Source organism: Monodelphis domestica, chromosome 4 (genome assembly GCF_027887165.1).
Source record: "Monodelphis domestica isolate mMonDom1 chromosome 4, mMonDom1.pri, whole genome shotgun sequence".
Lineage (NCBI taxonomy): Eukaryota > Metazoa > Chordata > Mammalia > Didelphimorphia > Didelphidae > Monodelphis > Monodelphis domestica.
Window position 1 is genome coordinate 442,161,477 of NC_077230.1, and position 25,608 is coordinate 442,187,084.

The 25,608-nt window shown below is 42.5% G+C and overlaps 1 protein-coding gene across 1 annotated transcript in view; it reads left to right on the plus strand.

Moving 5' to 3' along the window:
• Window positions 1–21,631, plus strand: part of LOC103105434 (leukocyte immunoglobulin-like receptor subfamily A member 4) — a 29,395-nt gene extending 7,764 nt beyond the window's left edge. The window contains exons 7-10 of the mRNA XM_056826286.1: window positions 16,030–16,115; window positions 18,411–18,703; window positions 20,493–20,534; window positions 21,492–21,631. Of these exons, the coding sequence (XP_056682264.1) occupies window positions 16,030–16,115; window positions 18,411–18,703; window positions 20,493–20,534; window positions 21,492–21,631 (561 nt within the window). The remainder of the gene's footprint in view (window positions 1–16,029; window positions 16,116–18,410; window positions 18,704–20,492; window positions 20,535–21,491) is intronic.
• The last annotated feature ends 3,977 nt before the right edge of the window (window positions 21,632–25,608 follow it).

Consider the following 25,608-nt stretch of genomic DNA (forward strand, 5'->3'; position numbering starts at 1 on the left):
CTAATTTTAAAAATATAGCAAGGGCTCCCTATGTGCCATGTCTGTGTTAAGCTACAAGACACAAGCAACAAAAGAGCAAAGACAGAGAGATGAGAGAGAATTAAGGAGTTCCTGGCCTCCAAAAAGCTTAGTACCTAAAACAGAGAGAGCCAGGAAAAAGAATTTCATTTTGGGGAGGGAGGCATGGGAAGAGGGGGAGAAATGGATGTGCCATAGTATATAATATTGTAAAATATACTTTTTGTTACTATATTGTTCTATTACTATATCATTATATAGCACAGTGATGGTGAACTAGGATTCAAGTGCCAAAGATGACCCAAAGAGAGCTTCCCCCATCCCCCACCCCTCTGCCAATGGAAGTGCACAGAGGGGAAGGTGGTGGCTCACAGGCAGCAGAGCTGGAGGGGAGCAGGTGCTTGGACCACTCTCCTCCTCTCTACACTTGCTGAGGACATTACTCACTTTACCCATCCCTCCACCCAGGAGCCCAATGGGAGCACTTTCTCCCTCCCTTGTGTTATGTAAGGGGAGAGAGGCATACCCAGACTGTCGTGGCAGGGGCTGGGCCAAACACTCCATCTCTAAAAGATTCTCCATCACTGCTATAGCATAAATTGTTACAATACCAACATATATATGTTGGTAATGTCTTATTGTGTGCTTAACTCATCAATTAAATGTTATTATATATATATATATATATATATATACATTTATATATATCAAAATATCCTTTTCTTTAAGGGGTTGACAGGATTTCACTTATATCCACAGTTTCAGCTATCTTGGTCTTGCAAAATACAGAAACAAGGGTCATGTGTTTTTGATGGAATGGATTTAGGATTACAACAACAACAACAACAAAAATTATCTACCCAGTAACACTGAGCATAATCCTGTGTGAAGATTGGATTTGACTCTCCCCTGATTAAAACAATGAAGGTACTTATCTCTTCTTTTCTTGTGAAGTTTAAATTGTAATCCCCTATCTATTTTTATTTTTTAATCCCCAAAGTGTAAACCCAGCACTTAGTGTAGATCTATCCTTTTTTTGGTTGATTTATTTATTTATTTATTTGATCAATTTCAAACATTATTCTTTGGTTACAAAAATTATTTTCTATTCCTCCCTCCCCTCCCATAGCCGACGCGTAATTCCACTGGGTATTGCATGTATCCTTGACCCGAACCCATTTCCATGTTGTTGGTATTTGCACTACGATGTTCATTTAGAGTCTACATCCTCAACCATATCCCTTCGACCCATGTCATTGAGCACTTGTTTTTCTTTGGTGTTTTCACTCCCACAGTTTTTCCACTGAATGTGGATAGTGTTCTTTCTCCTGTATCCCTCCAGGTTGTTCAGGATCAATGCATTACCACTAATGGAGGAGTCCATTACGTTCGATTATACCACAGTGTATCAGTCTCTGTGGACAATGTTCTCCTGGTTCTCCTCATTTTGCTCTGCATCACTTCCTGGAGGTCGTCCCAGTTCACATGGAATCCTTCCAGTTTATCATTCCTTTGGGCACAATAGTATTCCATCCCTGGTGACCAAAAATTGAATATTCGGATCCAACTGTAAAACCAACACCTGCAAGGGGGAAAAGTGGATATTCAATGAAACAGAGCACTTTCAAGCATTCTTGATAAAAGGCTAGAGCTGAATAGGAAAATACAAGACTCAAGAGAAGTACAAGAAAGATAATAGGGGAGAGAAAGCATAAGAGATTGTGACTATAACAATATGGTTTTTAAGACTGAATTGCCAGAACTGTAAAGATGATTTTGAGCGTCCTGATTTAAATAAAAAATAAATGGTCACCATGGGAAAAATTCCCAAATATGAAAATACCCAAGTCAGCTGGGTTTTATGGAGATTTTAATTAATATAAATGAAGTAATTAAGGAAAGGGAGAGAGAGAGAATAAGAGAAATATAGTATCAAGGGCTTAGGCCAAAATGGCCTAGGCCTGAGCCTTAAGAGAGACTAGTCAGTCTTTAATCACTCACCACAAGATCATCCTAAAGCAAGCTCCAAACCTCCGAACTCCATCTCTAACTATGAACTCCAACTCCCTCAAATTCAGTAAGTCCCTTCCTTTTAAGGAAATTTTCTCTTGTGTCACCTCCCCTAAATTTTCACATATACCAATCACATTAGACGCTTTTCCCAGGACCGCCCATTCTTAGTTCTCACCACTCTTTAGTTCTCACCTTCTCTGGGTAAACTAAAACTTTACACCTCTTTTGTTAAGCTTGCCTTTTGTAAGTTGCTTGACCTTTTAGGTACTAATTTAACCTTTATAGGTACTTAGCAACCTTTTGTATTAGATCTAAAAATAGACCTAGCTTAGGGTTTTTGCTTCACTATGAGTATGAGTTGGGGACTTTTTCATTGTTCCATCAGGAGTTTACAACTTTATCTTCCCATAAAGTATGCCTAAGTATGGGTGGAGTCATGTTAAAATTCCCAATACATGCCTGATCAAGTACCTCCATTTGTTACAATAAGGGAATAGCCTTAACCAAATATTCTAAGGTAGAGTCTGAACAGTTTTAAGATTCACAATCCCCCCCCGATGATCATTGGGAGACTAGTCTCCCCATTGATCATTTAACATAATCATCTTGTAGTCCTAAACATACTTCTAATTACAGATTTATACAATATTCAATTTTGTAAGAAGAAATTACAGTAGTTAGGGAGGAATAGAAAAGAAAGAAAGCAAAGCCAATGTTTTGCTACGCTCATTGACAGAAAGCCAAATTAGGGGAAGTCCCTTTGGCATAAAAGTATACATTTACAATAAATGTTCAATCAAACTTCAGTTCAATCAACCAAACCAAACTTCATTCTTAATCTTCTTGATGTAGTGTGGGTTTTCTGACATCTTTCTGCAACAGCTCATTCTCTGGATTTAGGAGTTAGAAAGCTTCTTCCTTGAATATCTTTTCCCGAACAAAATCAAAATCTTGGATTTTTATAAAAATACAATCTCAAACAAAAAATCAAAAAGCTTGGATTTTGAATTAAAATACAAGATTCAATAAAATTGAACTATTTACATTCCTGTGTGGGAAGATGGTACTTGTAACTCTTAAGGACTTTATCATTATCAGAATTGTAACCTCCTGTAGTTACATCTTAAAATTCTTGTGGGTGGACACCTGAGAAGGAGATTGGAAACTGAGGGAAAATGGATAAAGGAGAGAAAGAGAGACATAGGAATAAAGACTCAGAGAGGAGGAGTTAAAAAATATGGGCTACATGTTGCCATGCTCCCCTGATGGATTGAGAGAGGGCTCCACATGTTCCCTCAAACTTTTATTGGAGAGTTTAGGAATGTGGAGTGGGAGGTAACTAATGCACAGGTGACATGGCATAGGCTTTAACATTGGCTCAATTGACAACCACATAATCAAAAGAGGAGGTTAATCAAACATGTGACTTGGTATGGAATGTGGTCTAACAAGGTGTGAGCTAGGACCCTGTGGCCAATAATGTCCTGCTCAGGAATTCTTTTTTGATGTTTGAACTGAAGATTTGGCAATACAATAATCAATAAGTGACATGACCATGAGTCCGGTAAATGAATACATAGGATACAAAATCAATACATCAATAATACTTCCATGATGCTAATATACCTGGTATGCTACATATCCTCCTTTTTGTTTAAAAATTAAGATCAGAGCATATGATAGTAAAAAGAAATTATAAGCTAAACCAAAAACAACAAAAATAATAATTATAGCAAAAATAAATAAAAAATGAATTCTATATCAAATAGCAAAATTAAATTTAAAAAATTATGTAAGGCCAATAATAAAAATAAAAATGACCTTAAATCACTAGTCATCCTGAATTAATGTGATCAGTTCCATACTCCTCTAGGACAGGTGCATTAATATAACATTTTACCCATGTTCAGCCAGGACTGTAAGAAGTTGCCAGACCTTTAAACCTAAAGAAGGGGACTATAGTTTGAGATGAGAGGGAAGTCTTTCCTTTCCCTTGTCCTGATCATGCATATCTTTGGGATATTGAGTCAGGCCACATAGATATTTGATTAGAACTTTGGTAACAGGCCAACCTCTGTTTGAGGGTGTCAAAACACCGCATCCTTTTACCTCCAACCTTAGCAACCAATATTTATCCATCTCATATGGATCATAGACCTCTCTATGTCTTGGGCTTCCTGCAAAGTGTAATGTATCCATTGCAATCCCTTCTTCTGCAATCAGACAAAATAACTCACCTCAGTCCCATGAGGTTTAACCACTTCTTGCAGGTTTCTACAGTCTAAAGATTTTGGGTAAGTAGGTATAGTAAAGCTCATAGAGACTGTTAACTCATATTTCAGGATCATAATATTAACACTGCTTTCAATGTACTTCTAGTACTTAAAAGAAACTATATGGGGAAAATCATCTGAAAAAATAATCAGGGGAAAATAAAAATGAAATTAATACAAAAATTTAAAGTCATGGCTCACATTTCATGTGTCAGTTTTAGCTAAACCAAAGTGTAATACAAGAATTTTCATTCCAAAATGATTTGTTTCCCTAATTTAAGTTGACAAAAATTCACATTGTAAGTGTGCAAAATTTTCATCATGAAAAGCTTTACAAAAACTTTAATACAACAATTAATGTGAATTTTAAAAGGTACCAACATTCCCATAAATGTTACATTCTGATTGTTTGTTGTTCTATATCATTTTTTAAACAACAGGAATGATGAGAATGAAGCCATATTGTCTCTTCTGGCTGCATATTTCTGATATAAGCCTTATTTAAACCTCTTCATCTATATAAATAAACCAATCAATATAACAACCAAAAATATGACATTGCTAATGTTGGTAAAATGAATTCTGCCAAACCAGTTTTTGGGGTTAATAGAAGCTTCAATTTCTTTCCATTTAGAAGCAATTTCTACAGCTTCTTGCTCATATACAATTTGGTCTAACTCATTAATTTCTTGTTGTAAATGTATAATATCCAACGTGCTATTGTGATGTCCCCAAGCACCTTAAATGTGCTTTACTACAGATTGCCATTCATATGAAACATTATTATATTTTTTAATGTGTAACACAATGTTTTGTTAGGTTGAAATGACGTGGAGAAGTAATTCTAGTGTGCAAAGCTTCAACCTCTTTCCTTAGCCAAAATACAGCATCTTTCAAAATTTCTAATTCATTCTTAAAAGCAACGTCATGACTTTGTTGTGTGTGTCAAAGTTCAGATGAATTAGATACAACCTCTTGTCTAAAACCTTGGTTTTGTATAGTCAGTGAACACAATTGTAGCCATAATTATAGCAATAATTGAAACGGCTGCTCCTATAGTTGTCAATATGAAGCATTTGGAGTGAAGCATAATGATAGTAAATGCTTTGTGAACAAAATGGACAGTTGGAGTAGATGCCCATGTCTGTAAGATTCACAGGTAACCACACCAATGGTGGTTGGTACATAATATCTATATAGGTATTGTCATGAATAGAATCTATACATAGACGTAGATGACAGTTTAAGTAATTTAGGTCCCCAATTAAAAATCTCAAAGTCTATTCTACCTGATGTCTCAACCTTTCTAGGAGTTTGACCAGGACAGTCTGTCCATGATAAATCCCTGTGCAGTGTCTCTACCTGATTTCAACACAATTTTTTGTCGTCAGGGCTACTAGGTCTATGTTGTGGTTGATAAATTCTATCCCCTTCTCCTATGAGAGCCATACCAATGCCTCTATACTTGTTAGCAGTAACATTTCTTAGAATCCAAGTTTGAATTTTACAATGTATACAAAATGAATTCTTTTTGTCAGTACGTAGCGTAGACATACAAAATGAAGGGTTTACAGTAGAGCCTGAATAATTGTAGCCAGTCCCTTCTGATCCCATGGGAATGTCTTTGGCTAAAATTGACCATGGGATCTATCTGGTGTCATTAACATACACAAGTGGGGGCTTGTCCATAATGATAGAGAACATAATTAAGAGAAGTGTAATGTCAGTCTTTGACATGTGTGTAGTCACCAGTGAGCATCTCATCAAGTGTGTCTTGAGTGCATCAGGTCTGCTGGTGATCGATGTTATCTGCGTTGTTTGTCTGCTTCTTTCCCTGGTCCTGTGTCACGTGGCGTGATATGCTTTGTAGGTGTCCAGATGTTTCCATTATCTGTAGAAACACAAGCAAACCCTCGACCCAATGTTATCATCCGGTTGTGTCCCCTTTAGTATTTATATCCTGGAAATATTCAACAAAATTCAGGGCTACTATACAGTGTAATCCATATCATTACAGTCAAAATGCTATTGCATAGGAGTAGCCTATAGCCCTTCTGGGATGGAGAAGTGATTGATGGTTAGGATTACCATTACATCCTCTTTTCATGTAAAAGCTTAAATGCAATTTCCAGCTAAATTGGGTTTTAAATAAGTGTGATTCTAATAAAGACATACTGTTTTTTGCAAATATAAACTGAACTATTTAAGACAATTATCATACATACATTTTGGATAATATAAACAATTCCTGTTGTAATTGAGCAGTATCCAATGTACTGTTATAACATTTCCAATTGTGAAATTTGCTTATTGATCAAATTTGGGTAGCATGGAACAATTCCAATAAAATAATTGCAAGTTATATATTATATAAATACCATTTAAAGGCTTCAGGTACATGAGAAGAATTGATTTTAGAGCAAATACGCATATACTTTTACAACAGAATGTCTGTAAGCAAATTAATGATATTCTTCTGTAGGTAAACTGCCTCTCAGTAAAAGTTCATCTGTGTGGGTAGTGCATTAGACCTGTCCATAAGTCAATAGTTTTGCCTTGTTTGTTCATCTACTGTTTTTTCTGATGCCTGGCCTTTATGTTTTGCCATGGTTGGTGCTGTACAGACATCTGCTTACTCCTCTCTCTAGGCTGGCTTTCTTTGGAAATGCTAGATGACTTTGGTTTTCTTCCATGGACTTCTGGTATCTGCAAAAATAGAAGCAAAATCTCAACCCCAAATGAAAGACTTTTTGGGTCTTATTCAGTTAGAAAGTGACTGAAAATATATCCTTTTTGTTTTTGAATTTGGGGTTTTAAATTTCTTTGAGCCCTTTCTCCAATTGCTGGTGTTTAAGAATTTTCTGGAATACCAGTCTTATGAGAGATGTTCCATGATATGTCCAACTTAGCTCATCTATTGCTGGTAGAAGCACTGTTATACCATTTAAAAACCTGGTTTAGAATGGCCAAATGTGTAAGATTATTTAAAAGATGTGCAATAACTTTTTTATTTTGAACGTTAACTCATACATCATGAGAGTAATTATCTCCAATCACATATTATTTTTCAATTTTTACAACAGGAGCATATTGCAATGCCTCTTTTTGCCAAAATTGTGCAGTTCTTAAAATTCTGCAGTTACCTCTTTGAAGTAAAGGAATGACATTATATGTTCCACAAAATTTTCACTGCCATGTAATTTCACTTGTTTGTATAGAATATTGAGGTTCAATAGATCTGGCACTCTGATATAGTAGTGAGTGCGAATTACCCAATTCCTAAAAAGAAGTGGCTGCTAGTCCATTTACTTTTAAAATTCCCTCATAGATAGGTCAAGGGAGGTTCATGTCAGAGTAAATGTGTGCTATAAAATTTTCACTCCAACAATGAAAGATAGAATTAATTGATGTTTAATATTTATCTTATAAATAAATAACCATATAAGCAACATGCAATGAATCACATATGATTTCACAAGTCTGTGCTCTGATCTTAAGCACGTGTCTAACTGCAGTCAACTCTGCTTTCTGCAAAAAACTATACTGTGCATGCACCAACATTACAGGACTGTCTGATATGGAGCTTCTCCTTTTTCCTGATGTGATGCAGTGAAAGTATGCACAGCATTAGCAACAAGGTGCAATAATTTTATTGTTTTTTAAACAATTATATGTGAATTCATAATTTACCAGATTTTAGTACTAGGAATGGGATTATCAGTTTTTCCTTTCAACCTTGAAAAATTCAATTGCCTAGATCGATACTATACAAGTAACATTTGAACTCGTATTCTTGTCATTGTGTGTAGACTAACATCAGTATCAGGACCAATGCCTGTAATTTGAGTAAGTAGTAGTTCTGTCGATTCTAAACAACTAATAAATAACTCTAGTGTTTAATAAATTAATTAATAAAGTTAACAAATAACTACTGGTTAAAAATTTGAATCCATCCAATAATGTGTTCTTTCTGATGCCATGCATCCATGAGAGTGTGTTTCATCCTTAAGTTGAGCCTAAATCAGTTTGATAATGATTAATTGTAAATAATTTGCATTTGGATAAAGTTGTATCAAGTTTTTGCATTTCTTTCTTAGCCTCAGTTGCAAGTTTTCTAACTTAGGAGAGTACAAAATTTTCTTTAAAAATAACTAATAATTATATCAGCTCTCCTATGTTATTTTTATACTTAAGTCAATGTGCCTCATATAATGTTTCTGAAAATCATTCAGTTTTTAAAACCATTTCTCTTTATTTCTATTCTTTGACTTGTGTCCTCCCTAATTTGTTAATATATGAACCCAAGGATATAAATTTCCCACTGAGTACTGCTTTGGTTGAATCCCATAAGTTTTGAAAGGATGTCTCATCATTGTCATTTTCTTCAATGAAATTATTAATTCTTTCTCTGATTTGTTCTTTAACCAGTTTTGCGGAATCATATAATTTAATTTCCAATCAATTTTTTATTTGACTTTGTACCTTTTTATTTGACCATGTACCCTTACTAATGATCATTTTATTGCATTATGATCTGAAAAGGTTGTATTTATTATTTCTGCATTTTTGCACTTGTTTGCCGTATTTTTATGCCCTAGTACATGATCAATCTTTCTGAATGTATTATCTGCTGCTGAAAAGAAGGTGTATTTCTTTTTGCCCCTCTTTATTTTTCTTCACCTATCTATTAACTCTAATTTTTCTAAGATTTCATTCACATCTCTTGCCTCTTTCTTATTTATTTTTTTGGTTTGATTTATCTAGATCTAATAGAGGAACGTTCAGTTCTCCCACTAGTATAGTTTTATTATCTATTTCCTCCTTCAATTCCACTAGTTTCTCCTTTAGAAATTTGCATGCTATGCCACTTGATGCATACATGTTGAGTACTGATATTTCCTCATGGCATTTACATCCCTGGGGGTTGTGTTTTGGGGATTTAGTGTAGAGGGTGTTCTATGAACTCTTTCAATGTCTATTTTGCCCTCTTGTTCACGAGCATTAGGGCGGTTTTCTTGGATAATTTCTTGTAGTATGATATGAAGGTTTCTTTTTATTTCTGGGTTTTCAGGTACACCAATGCTTCTCAAATTGTCTCATCTAGACCTGTTTTCTTGGTCAGTCATCTTCTCAGTGAGATATTCCATGTTTCCTTCTATTTTGTTAATCTTTTGATTTTGCTTTAATAATTCTTGTGGTTTTGCAAGATCATTGGTTCCTAATTGCCCAATTCTGGTCTTAAAAGTTTGTTTTTCTGCTAAAGTCTTTTGCTTTTCCATATAATATTTTGATTTTCTTTTTCAGTTTGGTCTATCCCACTTTTCATGGCTTCCAGCTGTTTAATTTTGGTCTCTAATTTATTTATCATTTCTTTTAATTTCTGGTCTTCTTTCTCCAATTGGGAGTTCCTGTCTTTTAAACTGTTATTTTCCTTTTGATTTATTTCCCACTTTTCTTGTCAATATTTTTCCATCTTTTTCTTAAGCTCCAATTTAAATTCTTCAAGAACTTGTGGCCAGTTTACATTTTCTGGAAGTTTTAGATGCATTTATTTGTTTGTCCTCTTTTGCTATTTCCTCTGAAGTCTGGATTTTTCCTCCACAAAAATTATCCAGGGTCAAAGCCTTCTTCTTGTTCTTCTTGGTATTGGGAAGTTGTTTTTCCTGGGCATTGTTTGCCATCACTATGCTGGTTTTTCCTTCCCTTTCCAGTCAGAAGTATGAGTGAGTAGGACAGGCTCCCTTTGTATAGAGCTAAGGAGTGAGGTTTTTGCCTGAGGCCACCTCTTGAGACTCTTGAGCTTCTACTGTTTGCAGCACTTCTCTGAGCTATATTTATGCCCAAGGTCTTTGCTCTTCTGCCTGTTGGAGTCTCAAATCTAGCTGCTCTCAGGGGTAGGTTTTTGGTGGTCTTAGCTGCCAAGGACCTAGAGGTGCCCCTCACTCACTCACTGATTCTTGAAAGTACTGGCTCTGAGTCTAGCACTCTGGCTCTGTAGGTAGGGTAGGTGAGGGAAGATCAGCTCATTTTTTTGTGGAAGCTATTCACCCCCTTATAGTGTGGATATGCCCAAATCCCACATACCTTAAATGCTATGCTCTACTGTGGAGTCACTTTCTTCATATGCATTTAATTTATTTGGCCTTTTCATGTAGTCTATATTGGTAGGCAATGAGGCGAGGTAGATTCCTATATCTAAACTGCAGCCATGTTTGCCTGGAAGTCCCTGAAGATTTTTTTGTAGAGAAGTTAAAACTAGGAGATGGTAGGAGTGGTGATTCCTACTACTATATAACTAGAGAGGAGCTTTTGAAATAGAAATTCCCACGTTGGCTGTAAGGATAATCAGAAGTGCCAGAATGGTCACTGTTTGGAGCTGCTGATACTTCCTAGACAGTCTGTTGAGCAATGCCAGATTAATGTGGTCAATTTAGCAGAGAGCCCACTAATTATTTTTGCCATTGAAGGTTTGAACACTCATTAATCCTGTGAGTTCCTGATATGGCCACAACAAGAAAATACCTTGACTATATCTTGTTTTCTACTGGACCTTGACCTTTTCCATGAGGACTCTGTATATGAGCATACCATGCATACATGCATCCCAGGATTGGTCAGTGCTTATTATCACTTCACATACTTCTCCCCCTACTTTCTGACTTGACCTTCAACCCCCAAACCCTATAAGTCAAGAATAGTTGAGAAAGGAGGGAGAAGAGAGGAGAAAGGAGGGAGAAGAGAGAAGAAAAGAGAATTACATCAAATGATAGTCAAGAATGGATGTCCTAGGATTCCTTTATCCTGACCACATAATTTATGATGAAACAATCTGAAATCTCCTCCTTGACCAGGTCTAGGAGCCTGGGAAGCTACTCTGTTCTCATCTTTTACAAACTTGGTCATGAACACAGACTGAGTCAATGACATATGATTCAGACTTGTCCTGGACACAGAGAATCCTGAACTAAATGGAGACTCAGGTCTTGGGCTCCTTAACAAGGGGAGAGATAGGCAACAGAGTGAGCCCCTGGGCAGATGCTGGGAAAAAAGGGCAAAGATGCAAGCCCTGTTCAGGATCCTGAGGAAAGAGGAAAAAGTAATCTAGGCCATGTCTGGGCATTGAGGAGACACAGAAGAAGGAGAAATGGGAAGCTTCAACGTATCCTAAGAAGAAGGGGAGAAGAGTCACAGGTCCTGTGCTGAGCACTGACAAGGATAGGGGCAATAGGATACCACTCTCTATGGAGTCCTAAGGGAGGACCTAGTAGTAAAAAATGCCAAATCCAGCTGAAAGATGGCACCCATTGGGTAGTAGATCTGGTGTTTGAGACCATTCAGAGATGGAGAGTTTAAAAAATCAACATGTAAATAAAAATATATTAAAATACTCACAGGTAAAAAGAGTTTCCTTTCAGAAAAAGAGGAAGGAACCTCCAGACAAGGAAAACCATAACCAACTTTGAAATTACAATTACTTCCAGAATGAGATTATAACCAATTACAAGGTAACTAAGCCTCTTGGGCCCTTTCTCCTTCTGCTATGAGAATATAACAGTTAATAGACCTCTTTCAAATATGCCCCACCCAGTTTATGTGGATATGAGGACTAAATAGTGAAAATCACTTCAGATGTCTCATTCATTATATTTTTAATAAATGCAGAGATGGGGAAAGACAATAGTGCCATTGCACTTCTCTTCAACTACAAATGGACCCTCATATCTTGTTACAAACAATTCAAAGACAGGCAAATGATCAGATGTAATGGTGCTACTAGAGATCTAAAAAGCACTTCTGAAGACGCCTTAAAACCAATTTGTGATATTTAGCTCATTAAAGTCTCCAAAGCTTGTTAGGCAGGTTGATGGAATCCACCCATCATCATCAAGGTGACAATTAACAAAGGCAAAAAAGCAGCTAAAGGCTGTTTAGGCAACATGTGACCTCAATGGATCTCATGACAAGCCCAGCATCCATAAGGGCTTCTGGTTTTGCCAAAGGATTCATACAAAATTTTTATTAACTTTTACAATGGTATTTGGTTCAGTACAATTATAGGGGAAAGGTAGAAATCAAAATAATGTGACAGAATATGTCTAATAGCCAAAACACTGTAGATTAAAATGATTCAGTGTAACAGAATAGTATTGATCAGATTAATATATGAACTTAAAACAACAAAATTAAATTATGAACAAAATATCAGCAAAAAACAATAAGATATAGTGTCTTTCATAAAACAATGGAGTCTGAAAAGGCTTAAAAATTTCACTTCCATACTCTTTAAAGTTCCTTCCCATCCATTTAGATTCCTTTTGTCACACCTCTGGGATCTCCCAGAGTGAGGGAGAATTCCTTGATGACCATAGTGTGGAAGAATCCCAAATTGAATGTATTTTAAAGACTAGGCAGGGCCAAATGGCAAGGGGTTGTAGGGAGATGAATTTCTCCCCTGAAGCTCAGGAAAGATAATTGCAATGACCAGGGCACCCAGGAATGGTAGGAAGAAAAAAGCATCCTAAAAGTGGGAGCTGATTGAGATAGGTAATGCACTGCTCTTTCATAGAGTGAGCCATCCTTGTAATTCTGCTTCCTGTTTGGAATAATTACCTTCCTTCCCCTTCCTCCTTGGGGTAAAATGCTAGGGGCCATGTGCTACATCAGTCCCCTCCCCCACAGGCAGAGCATGGAAGCCCATCTGAGTTCACCAAACTAGGGTAGGTGTGGGTGTGTTCCCCTAGTGAAAAGGGGCTACTGTAGGCTTGGAAACAGACTTGGGGAGCGGGTAAGGGATTTATATTTCACCCTCAGCAGAAAAAAAAGTGCTTTTAAATGAATCTCCAACCCTCAGGTAATTGGACTCAGACTGCAGTAGCTCACAGACAGCAGAAATGGCAAGGAGGATAATTATTGCCTAAGGGAAACACACCTGGGCTTCCAAGGCAAGCCTTGAGAAAGTACTCAGCTGTTGGCAATGTAATACACCAGCTGCCAGGAGAGTGGCTCTAAGGACTCCCAGATTGTGTTCTAAAGACTCAGCAACAGCAATCAGCAACAGCAGAGGCAGCAGTACAGGAGGAGGAGGAGGATCAGGAGTGGACAGCTGAAACAACCCAGGAAGTTAACAGAAGGAGGCTGGATCAGCAGGAGCAATTACAGAGGCAACATCAAGGAATGCTGGCTCAAGCAGATAGGTGGGAGGTGTGACTTATCCCTTCTCCACCAAGAATCCCTGGCCAAGTCACTCATACTAAAGCAGCCCAGTGGCTGGGGCAGCCAAGAAATGGGGGGAAAAACTGGCAAGAGCAGAGCAGCATGCTCCAAAGAGAGTTTGGGTGGTCTCTTGGAGTTTGGGGTGTGTGTGTGTGTGTGTGTGTGTGTGAAAAGCTGTGGCAGGAGAAACATGGCTTTTCAAATTTTATTTACCCTATCTTAAAAAATTCAGAATTCTTTCTCCAACTCCAGTGGTTGCCTTCAATGTAAAAAATAAAATTAATCTACAATAATTTTAAATATTGTATTTTATAAGATTTATTAATAATCATTAGAAGTAACAAAATAAAAGGTAACAAAATAAAACCACATTCACATGTCTAATCTACCTGTTCAAAGAGCCTACTTCACCAATATTCCAACCCAGGAAGGAAAGTGCACTAGCCACAAAAGACCACCCTAGTAATTCTCCTGTCTATGTCAGCATGTTATTACATGTTGTTCCTGTTATTACAGGAAGTCATAGGGCTCCTGGGAAATGTAGTTCAAAGGCAGAAGATTTCCAATTACACAGAAGGATTTCCATAGGCTGGCACAATATTACCCAAGAGGAGAAAAAGATCTGGCCCAATGTGTGGAGGCAGAAAATACACTGAGAATGAGAAGAGAGAAGATCCAGTTTTGACACAAGAGGAGGAGAAAGAACTTAAGAAAAGACCCAGGGGACTTCAATTAGGTTCCTTACTCTGGCCATCCCTTGTTCTATGTATGACCCTTGGCATCTCATAGCCTGTCTCTGGTCTTCTGTTTCCTTATCTGTAAAATGGAGGAGTGGGATCCGGTGTCTAAAGACCCTCTGCCTCTGATTCTCAGCTGTCTCTCTTTTTTGCTTTTATTCTCTTTTCAAAAGCCTGAAGTGCAGGAAGTCTGACTCTGATAAGTGGTCTAAGCTGTGTCTGAAAGCCTCATCTGTGGTGAGGCTACAAGAGGGAAGCCAAAGATTGGTGTTATTCTCAGGTCCCATCTCCTTCTATAACTGCTAATGAGGAAAGAGACGTATGTGTCATGTGGTAAAGAAAGTGAAGCTGGAAAGGGTAGACTGACCCCTTGGGAATCCTCATCTCTTTTTCCTTTGACCTGCAGACTTTTTGGCATGAATTTTTGGCCACATTTGAGAGTGAAAGAGAAGTACTCTAATGGCTATTCCCACCACAGTGTCATCCACCATAGCAGAGATCAGGCTGATGCTTTCTTGGTGCCCAATCAGATCTCCAGTTTTTCTTAGTTTTGTCTTGTTCCCCAAAATGTGTGTGGCCACAGGGTGGGTGATCTGCATGAGAATGTTAGGTAAAGGGAGTCATAGATGAGAAGAGTCTGGGAGGGAATTACTCATTCCCACCTGTGATCATTTCAAGACATCTCTGATTGGTGAACAGTTAATTAGGAGGTTGGCCATTAGCATGTTCAACCCATCCCCATCCCAACAGGTGATCTGAGAAAGGGGAGTAGTGATGTACTAGCAGAAAAAGCCACATCTACTAATTAGGGTTTATGGACCAGAAATACTCCTTGGGTTTCCTAAGAATAAAGGAAATGTAAAATTCAGAGGAATAATAGAGAAAATAAACAATAAATTCTCACATTCTTTCTGGGTCATGTGACTGTAAGGAAGGAAGTGGGGGTCTACAGCAAAGTGTGGGGGATGGGGAGGGATGCTTCTATGCTTTATGCTTTACTCTAGTTTCTCAGTAAATGTCCTTTTGTAAAAGAAATAAATGTTGGTGGAATCCGTGTGAACTAAGCCATGTCACTTGGATATTGCAGAGAGCAACTGCCTGAATGGCATGGTGGGACCACACTGATGGGGACTCTTTAGCAATGGGCATTAGGGAAAAGGTGATCCTGTCCTGGGGATGTGAGCTGCCAGTCTGAGTACAGGGAAAATGAGTCCCAGCACTGACACTCTACAGAAGCTAAAGGTCTAGACAATCCTGAGCCTAGGTGGAAGCTAGTCGGGTAATACTGAAAACTACAGAAGAGCCAACTCTGGGCTCTCAGGCAGCCCCTCCCAAAGCTACCCACCCATCAGCCCCTCATTTTGGGCTTTTGGTTTAACTCTTTCACTCCCAGAAGCCAGGAATCACTTTGTGTCTGGTTAGGGGTTGAGCACTGTTTAAGGAGACAAGGCTGAGGGCAGGATCTGGTTGGGAGACTAGTGAGACCCTCAATGACCAGTTATGGGGGAGAGGAGGGAAGGCAGGAGGCTGCTCCTAAAGCTGACCAGGGGCCTGAATCATCAGGAAAATGCAAGAATTGTTCCATTGGTCTGGCCCCAGATGACTCACCAACCATCTTCCCCTCCACCTTGCTCCCTCCCACATACACCCTCCCCACTGCATGGCGCCATCAGTCAAGCAAGACCTCCAGAGAGGAAGGAGAAGAGAAGCTGGCCAGAGAGGCTCTGGGTGGGGACACAGTGCAGAGCTGGCCCTGGTGTCATCCTGTGCCTCAGACCAGCCCCAGGTCAGCCTCGGTCCCTTCTCCCACCAGCATCTGGGACCACCATGACTCCTGCCCTTTCAGCCTTCCTGTGCCTGGGTGAGTCCTCAGCAGCCCCCACCATAGAGGAAACTTTAGCCACCATCAAGTCTTACCTGCCCCCCCCCCACCTCCCCTGTGCTGAGGAGGAAACTTTCCTCCAGAGAAGGGGAATGACAAGTCTAAGGTCACACAGCAAGGGTGGGGTTGGGAGCACAGAAGCTGGGACTCTTGGAGGGGTCTCCTGGGCTCCAGCCTCCTTCCCTCACAGCAGCCCTAAGCCCTGGCCCTGAGCTCTCTCTGTCCTTCCTGTGGGGATGCTTGGAGAGAACCGTGAGTAATCAGGGTCTTCTCTGCCAGGGCTGTGTCTGTGCAAAAGGACAAGGACCCAGGCAGCAGGTGAGTCCTTCCTCCCACAGTGCCCCTGCCCAGAGGACACAACTGACCCAGGAGAGGGAGCTGGGGGAGGTCTGGGCTGGGCTGACAGTCTATAGAGAGGGGACCCGGGGTGGGGGCGGGGTTCCTACAGAAGGGGGATCCCCTGGACCTAACAGCTCTCCTTCCCTCCCAGACAGACTCCCCAAACCCTTCCTCAAGGCAGAGAGTGGCTCTCTGGTACCCTGAGCCGGAGCTGTGACCCTCAGGTGCAGGGGATCATGGGAGGCTGAATACTGGAGGCTGGAGAAAAGGGGAGAATCTGGATGGTCACTGATCAAAGCTGTGAGACAAGCTGGAAATGAGGGCGAGTTTTCCCTCCCATCTGTGACACCACATGATGCTGGGACCTACCGATGCCTCTACAGAGATTCATCCTACAGGTGGTCAGAGTGCAGTGACCCCCTGGAGCTGGTGGTCACAGGTAAGGCAGATCCTCCCCCCAGGCAGGGCTGACTCAGGGTCTCCACAGCTCTGGGTCCCTCCCCAGCCCAGCCTGGCCCCGAGTGTCCCTCTGGCTCTGCCCTTCCTGGCTTCTCCCCTGTGCCTGCCTCAGCTCTCCCTCTGGGGGTGGGAGAAGAGGGGAGGAGCCAGCATTTTTGTAGCACCTACTATGTGCCAAACACATTGTCCTTGTTGTCTCATTGGAATTATCACAAGTCTGCCAGGTCAGGGCTAGTGTGATTCCCATTTTATAGATGAGGAAACTGAGGCAGAGAGGACCACATATTAGGAAGGCTGGATTTGAACTCAGGTCTTCCTGACTCCTGGCCCAGGGCTCTCTCCACTGCCCCATGAGCTTCCTCACTCAGCTCCCACCTTGGGGTCAGACAGGAGGCAGGAGAGGCTCAGCTGGGACCTCAGGAGACCAGACAGAGCTGGGGGCTCCCTGGGGATAGGCCAGGGCTAGTGAGGCATCTCCCAGAGCCAAGAGAGAGCAGAGGGTGGAGCTGCTGCCGCCCAGGACCCTCTCCCAGCCCAGGCCAGGCCAGAATGCTGAGGGGGATCAGGAGGCACAGCTGAGCCTCTTCCTCTCCTCAGCCTGTCCCAGGGGGTCCCCCAGGGTCTGGGAGGCGAGCAGGGATCTACTCTGGGGACCTGATGAAGAGCCCAAACTGCAGAGAAGAGTCTTCAATCCTGACAGGCCGGAGCCCCCTTTCAGCCCTTTTCCTCCAACTATCAGCCCCCCTCCAGGTACCTGCTGGAAGTCTGGCTCAAAGGCAGCTCTTCTGCCTGCTAGAGCCCTGCAGCTGCTCCTGCCTTGAGCTGACAGACAGACTATAGACAAAGTGCTATCATGAGCCCATCCGGTCTGTGCCACGCTGAGAGCTCCATGGCCGTCGGGACCAGCCCCCCCCCCCCCCCCCACAGCCAATGAGAGAAGTCCCAAATGACCACCCTTCTACACCCGCCTTTTCCAAAGCCCGGAAAGCCTGTCTGCCCTGCCCAGGCGGGACCCTTTGCTAACTCTCTTGGCTTTGGGCCTCCCCCTCCCCCTCTGCTGCACCTACTACACCTTGCGGAATCCCCTCCTCTGGTCTCACATTGGCTCCTATGTCAGACCCCCAAATTCTGTTGGGGGGGGGATTTTATGAGAAAGAAGCAGGGAATGAGGCTGCCAGCCCGGAGCAGGGGGAGCCTCCGGGTCTGCCTCCGCAGCAACATCAGCCCTCATTTGGCTGTTTCTCACCCCTTGTCACTCCTCCCTCTGTCTCTCTCTTCCTCTCCCCTCTCCCCCAATTCCTCTTCCCCGGAGCTGTCCAAGGTCTTTCTCTCCCCTCACACACCTGACATTTCCCCTCTCAGAGCTGAACCTCCCAGCCCAGCCTGGCCTCCTCCCAGCCTCATCTGCCCCCTCCCTGCCCCAGAGCTGCTCCCGCTCTAACTCCAGGGTCTCCCCCTTCCCCTCCCCCCCCCCAGGTCTCTCTGCCCCGCCCTCCTGGCAGCCCTTCCAGGCTCTGAGGTGGCCTCAGGACAGAGCGTGACCCTGCAGTGTCGGTCAGAGCTATATCATGACTGGTGTGTCCTGTGCAAGGAGGGAGAAGAGATCAGGCGGGGCAGGACCCGGAGACATGGAAGGGGGCTTCAGGCTGACTTCTTCTTCCCTGCTGTGACTCCGACCCATGTTGGCGCTTACATTTGCTTCGGCTTTAATAGTTCTTCCCCCTCTCTGTGGTCCTCCCCCAGCGCCCCCCTGCTGCTCCGGGTCTCAGGTGAGGCAGCCCCAGCCCCACCCAGCCCCGCCCAGGACCTCCCATTCCTCCCAGCTCTCCCTGGTTCTCTCTCTGCTCTGGGGCTCCTCCCTGCCAGCTCAGGCCTGTCCCAGGGGACCCCAGAGGCCAGGAGGACTGGGGAAGAGGAGGCTCAGAGGGAGGGCATGGGTCATCCTCAGAGACCCCTCATGACCCCTCTAGACACCCCCCATCAGCAGACCATTGAGTCATGTTGGTCCCACATCCAGAGAATATTCTATTCAGTCCCAGAAAGAGGTTGGGGGGGGGGGCAAGAGGAGGGCAGAGAATGTCTGAGGTGGGTAATGGAGGAAATGGGGGGAGGGGAGGCATGTTAAACACCCCCAGAGCCCTCCTTCTCCTCTCCCTTTTCCAGGCACCTCAGAGGATCCTCACCCCCCCCACCCCCACAAAGCTCTAAGACTCCTCCAGCTCTGACATCCTCCCCACCCAGTAACTGCTTGCTCTGAGGACAGGGTGGGGGTCTCTCACTCTCCTATTGCTGACCACCTTCTGTCTAGGCCAGGCCTGAGCCCCCCTTTCTCAGAGGGGAAACCAAGGCATGAGGAGGACTGGAGGAAAGGGTAGGGACTGAGGAAACAGCAGGCTGGGGAAGAAGGAAAGACAGGGATGATCAGGGAGGAGGAAGGAGGGGAGCAGAGAGGGTCAGAGCAGCCCTGGGATGGGTTCGAGTGATCCTGAGCCCACAGGAGACATCCACACCTCCAGAATGAAGAGACGCCCCATTAATTGAAAGGGATTCCAAGTGAGGTGGAGGCTGAGAGGCAGCTGGCAGGGAAAGTGGGGCTCAGTCAGGTAATCCAAGATAGAGTGTCTGAAGCTTTTCCAGGAGAGCTAGTTGGGTGACAGATCACTGGGAAGGGTCTGGGTGCCTTCTAGGACAGGGTCTGTGGGGGGGTGTCTGGGGGTGACACAGGTGTCTGTCAGGAGATATGCAGATCCCTAAAGGAGGGCACAAGAATGACGTCTTTGTCCTTGTCTTGGGAGCTCTCAGGGACAGTCTTTGGCCAGAGGAGCTCAGAGTGAAGAGAAGTCCCCCAGTTGTTCCGGGCACCTCTGGGTTTCCTGAGTCCCCCTCCATTCCCCTCTCTTTGTTTCTGGATCCCTTTAAAGCCCCAAATGCTCTCCCTGCTCTCCCCTTTCCCAGGAGCCCTTGGGCTCTCCCTCTCCTCACCCACACAGCCATAGCTGGGACTGGGGGGGAGTTGTGCTTCTCCCTGGCTTCCCCAGTATAGAGGGAGGGGGGTCTCTCAGGCACCCCAAGTCCCCTATGCTGGAAGTACCTGATGGCCCTGCTCCCCTTCACTCCTCCTCTGCCCAGAACAGCCTCCCACTGATCCTGCAGAGTCTCAGGGTTCTGGCCTGAAGGCTAGGGGCAACCTCAGGGCCCTTAAGCAAGGACAAGGAGCCCTGAGGAGGATTCAGAGGGTCCCTCCCTGCCACACCAGCTCCTCCATTTTTCTCCCGGGTTCCCTGCCTATCCCCAGAGTCCCCCAGGAGCTCAGAGAGTGGTCACAGGGATCACAGGAGCATCAAATAACAGAAGTGGACAGGCCAGGAGAGGTCCTGAGCTCTGGCCCATTTGATAGATGGGAAAGTTAGGCCCAGAGAGAGGAGGGACTTGCCCAACATCCCTCACCCAGCAAGTCTGGGCACAGCTGGGCTCACACACCATCTCCAGACCCTCCAGCTCTCCAGGCCTCTCTGGACTCACCTGCAGAGCCCCTAACCCTGCTCCCTCTCTCCCCAGGGACCTTCTCTACAAGCCCTGCATCTGAGAACAAGCCCTCAGGTGAGTACCTGGAGGATTCCTGACAGAGGGTGGAGGGAGGCAGGGGGGCTGAGTGTCCAGTCGGGGTCTTCCTGCCCCTTCCAGAGTCTCCTCATTTACCATCACTCCTGCTGTAGCACTTTATCATTCTTCTTTCACCTCTGGGCCTTTGCCCAGGCTGTGTCCCTCTTCACCTCCTCTTGTAATGCAAAGATGTCTCTGAGACTAAGCTTAGGAGTTACCTCTAATTGGAAGCTTTTCCTGATCTCCAAACTGGGCTCCCTCAGTAGTTAGTGATTCCACTGATCAGAAAGAATGGGTGCATTTTTAAAGGAGAAAACAGAGCATTGCAGAAAGAGTTTATGTTGCCTTTGTGTCCTCTGTGCCTGGACTAGCACAAGGCTTGGCCCAGGGTCAGTGTGATTAATAGAAGTCTGGAGGAATGAATCATGGAATAAGTCTGGGGGCCCCTGAGGACAGGGCTGGGTCTCCTTCCCTCCCCCTGGGGGATGGCACAGGCAGAAAGTGTTGTCATGGTAACCCAGAGAGGAGAAAGTCCTACAAGAAAGGGTGGAGGGTGAGGAGGGGACCCTTAGCCTGGGCAATGAAGACATCTCTGGTTATGTGAGATGGGCAGCTTCTGACTAGGGAGGAGATCAATCAGGCTACAGAAGGGGAAGGAGTGAGTGAGGAAAGGATGTATAATCATTGAGGTTAGGGGAAGGAGGGAGCTGGGATGGAATGAGGGAAGAGGAGAGGATGGGCTCAGGGGTAGGAGGAGGCAGGAGGCTGTCCCAACCCCTGAACTCCTCCCATTCCCTCACCCACAGAGTCAGGCTACCAGGAGGGAATAAAAGGCATCTCCCCAGTTAAGGGGAAGGGCCTGGGATGAAGATCTGAGAGATTGTGGGAGATGATCTCAGTGATCACAGATTAGGTGGGGGTCTGAGCATCTCAGTGACCAACTCTGATCCCCAGATGCTGCTGCCCTGGATTACACTGTGGGCAATCTGGTCAGAATCATCTTGGCTGGGCTGATCCTCATCCTCCTGGGGGTCCTGCTGGCTGAACACTGGAAAAGCTCCAGGAAGCAATTGGTCCAGGGAGTCCTTTGCTGAGCACTCTGGCCAGAGCAGACCCCAAGACAGAGGTGATGAAAGGAAGGAATGAACAAAACCGTTTAAAAATCAAATTTTAAAAATATAGCAAGGGCTGCCTATGTGCCATGTCCGTGTTAAGCACCAAGATACAACTAACTAAAGAGCAAAGACAGAGACAGAGAGATGAGAGAGAATTAAGGAGTTCCTGGCCTCCAAAAAACTTAGTACCGAAAAGAGAGAGAGCCAGGAAAAAGAATATCATTCTGGGGAGGGAGGCATGGGAAGAGAGGAGGAATGGATGTGCCATACTATATAATATTGTACAATATACTTTTTTGTTACTGTATTGTTCTATTACTATATCATTATATAGCACAGTGATGGTGAACCTAGGATTTGAGTGCCAAAAATGACCCAAAGAGAGCTCTCTGTGGGCAAGGGGCCACTCTCCCTCCCAACCTCCTACCCAGAGTTCATTGCTGGAAAGGCAGAGGGACTGAGGGGGAGCTGTTCCTCTCCCCCCTCCCCCACCCCTCTGCCAATGAAAGTGCACAGAGGGGAAGGTGGTGGCTCACAGGCAGCAGAGCTGGAGGGGTGCAGGTGCTTGGACCACTCTCCTCCTCTCTACACATGCTGAGGACTTTACTCACTTTACCCATCCCTCCACCCAGGAGACAATGGGAGCACTTTCTCACTCCTTTGTGTTGTGTAAGGGGAAAGAGGCATACCCAGACTGTGGTGGCAGGGGCTGTGCCCATCTCTAAAAGATTCTCCATCACTACTGTAGCATAAATTATTACTATATCAATATACATACATATGTATATATGTTGGTAATGCCTTATTATGTGCTTAACTTATCAATTAAACATTATTACACACACACACACACACACATATATATATATATATATATTTGAATATCCTTTTCTTCAAGGGGTCAACAGGGTTTCACTTATATCCACAGTTTCAGCTATCTTGGTCTTGGAAAATACAGAAACAAGGGTCATGTGTTTTTGATGGAAATGATTTAGGATTACAACAACAAAAAAATTATCTACCCAGTAAAATAGACCACAATCCTGTGTGAATATGGGATTTAGTTCTCCCCTGATTAAAACAATGAAGGTACTTAGCTCTTCTTTTCTTGTGAAGATTAAATTGTAATCCCTTGTCTATTTTTAGTCTTTAATCCCCAAAGTGTAAACCCAGTATTTAAAGTAGATCTATCCATTTTAACCACAAAAGGGTGTGAACTAACTACAAAAAGATGTGAACTAGTCACAAAATGTATGAACATCCATTTCATACATTAAGTGTGAGGTCTGTGACCCATGTGTGAAAGAGTGGGCAATCCTGGAGAGGAGAGCTGGCTGTGATTGGTAGATATAAAATTTAGGGGAAGTAACACAATAGAAAAAGGTCTTTAAATAGTGGAAACAGAGACACACAGGGATTGATTCAACAATCACTCGTTGTTGGACTAGAGGATCAGTCACTCAGAACTGGAGAGAAGAGAGACACTTGAGGAGAGACTGGAGACTCAGATGTGGAGTGACGACACTTGGCTGTGGAACTGGACCCCTGGAGGAACTGGACCTCAGACTGTTTTCCTTTTAGATGGTCACCATGGTGAGTTTAAAGGCTGAATTCCTTCCTTTCCCTTTTTGAAGGTGTGCACATCCTAGAAAGGCCCATCCTCTTGAGACTCCTTTCTCCTGACTGGTACCTTAGAATTTCTAACTGGTTCAGAGGAAGCCAGAGCTCTCTCATTCTCTCTCTCCCCCCTTCTCTCTTCCTTAATATCTTCCCTTTATTGTAAAAGTAAACTACCATTTGCTTTAGTAATTTATTTGGGATTTAGAAATGAAATCCCTGGTGACCAAAAATTAAATATTCAGATCCAACTATAAAACTAACACCTGCAAGGGGAAAAAGTGGATATTTAATAAAACAGAGCACTTTCAAGCATTCTTGATGAAAAGACCAGAGCTGAATAGGAAAATACAAATCTCAAGAGAGCTACAAGAAAGATAATAGGAGAGAGAAAGCATAAGAGATTCAATAAAATTAAAGTATATACATTCCTATATGGGAGGCTGGTACTTGTAACTCTTAAGGACTTAATCATTATCAAGACTGTAACCTCCTGTAGTTATATCTTATAATTCTCATGGGTGGACACCTGAGAAGCAGATTGGAAACTGAGGGAAAATGGATAGAGGAGAGAAAGAGAGAGACATAGGAATAAAGACTCAGAGAGGAGGAGTTAAAAAATATGGGCTACATGTTGCCACGCTCCCCTGATGGAATTGAAAGAGGGCTTCATATGTGCCCTCAAACATTTATTGGAGAGTTTAGGAATGTGGAGTGGGAGGTAACTAATGCACATGTGACATGGCATAGGCTCTAACATTGGCTCAATTGACAACCACATAATCAAAAGAGGAGGAGGTTAATCAAACATGTGATTTGAAAAGGAATGTGGTTTAACAAGGTGTGAGGTAGGACCCTGTGGCAAATAATGTCCTGCTCAGGAATTCTTTTTTGACCTTTGGACTGAAGATTTGGCAATACAATAACCAATAAGTAACATGGCCATGAGTCTGGTAAATGAATACATAGGATACCATATCAATACATCAATAATACTTCCAAGATGCTAATATACCCGGTATGCTACATATCCCCTTTTTGTTTAAAAATTAAGACGAGAGTGTATGATGGTAAAAAGAAATTATAAACTAAACCAAAAACAACCAAAGAATAATTATAGCAAAAATAACAATTAAAAAATGAATTCTATATCAAATAGAAAAATTAAATTAAAAAATTTATGTAAGACCAATAATAAAAATAAAAATGACCTTAAATCACTAGTCATCCTGAATTAATGTGATCAGTCCCATACTCCTCTAGGACAGGTGTATTAATATAACATTTTACCCATGTTCAGCCAGGAATGTAAGAAGTTGCCAGACCTTTAAACCTAAAGAAGGGGACTATAGTTTGAGATGAGAGGGAAGTCTTTCCTTTCCCTTGTCCTGATCATGCATATTCTTTGGGATATTGAGCCAGGCCACATAGATATTTGATTAGAACTTTGGTAAGAGGCCGACCTGTGTTTGAGGGTGTCACAACACTGTGGCCTTTTACCTCCAACCTTCACACCAATATTTATCCATCTCATATGGGTCATAGACCTCTCTATGTCTTAGGCTTCATGGCAAAGTGTAATGTATCCATTGTAATCCCTTCTTCTGCAATCAGACAAAATAACTCACCTCAGTCCCATGAGGTTTAACAACTTCTTGCAGGTTTCTACAGTCTAAAGATTTTGGGTAAGTAGGTATAGTAAAGCTCATAGAGACTGTTAACTCATATTTCAGGATCGTAATATTAACAGTGCTTTCAATGTGCTTCTAGTACTTAAAAGAAAATATATGGGGAAAATCATCTGAAAAAATAATCAGGGAAAATAAAAATGAAATTAATACAAAAATTTAAAGTCATGGCTCACATTTCATGTGTCAGTTTTAGCTAAACCAAAGTGTAATACAAGAATTTTCATTTCAAAATGATTTCTATTTCCCTGACTCATGTTGAATAAGATTCACATTGTAAGTGGGCAAAATTTTTCATCATGAAAAACTTTACAAAAACATTAATACAACAATTAATGCAAATTTTAAAAAGTACCAATATTTCCATAAACAGTACATTCTGATACAAGAATGATGAGAATGAAGTGTCATGGCAACTTCTGGCTGCATATTTCTGATATAAGCCTTACTTAAACCTCTTCATCTGTATGAATAAACCAATCAATATAACAACCAAGAATATGACATTGCTAATGTTTGTAAAATGAATTCTGCCAAACCAATTTTTAGGGTTAATAGAAGCTTAAGTTTCTTTCCATTTAGAAGCAATTTCTACAGCTTCTTGCTCATATACAATTAGGTATACCTCATTAATTTCTTGTTGTGAATGTA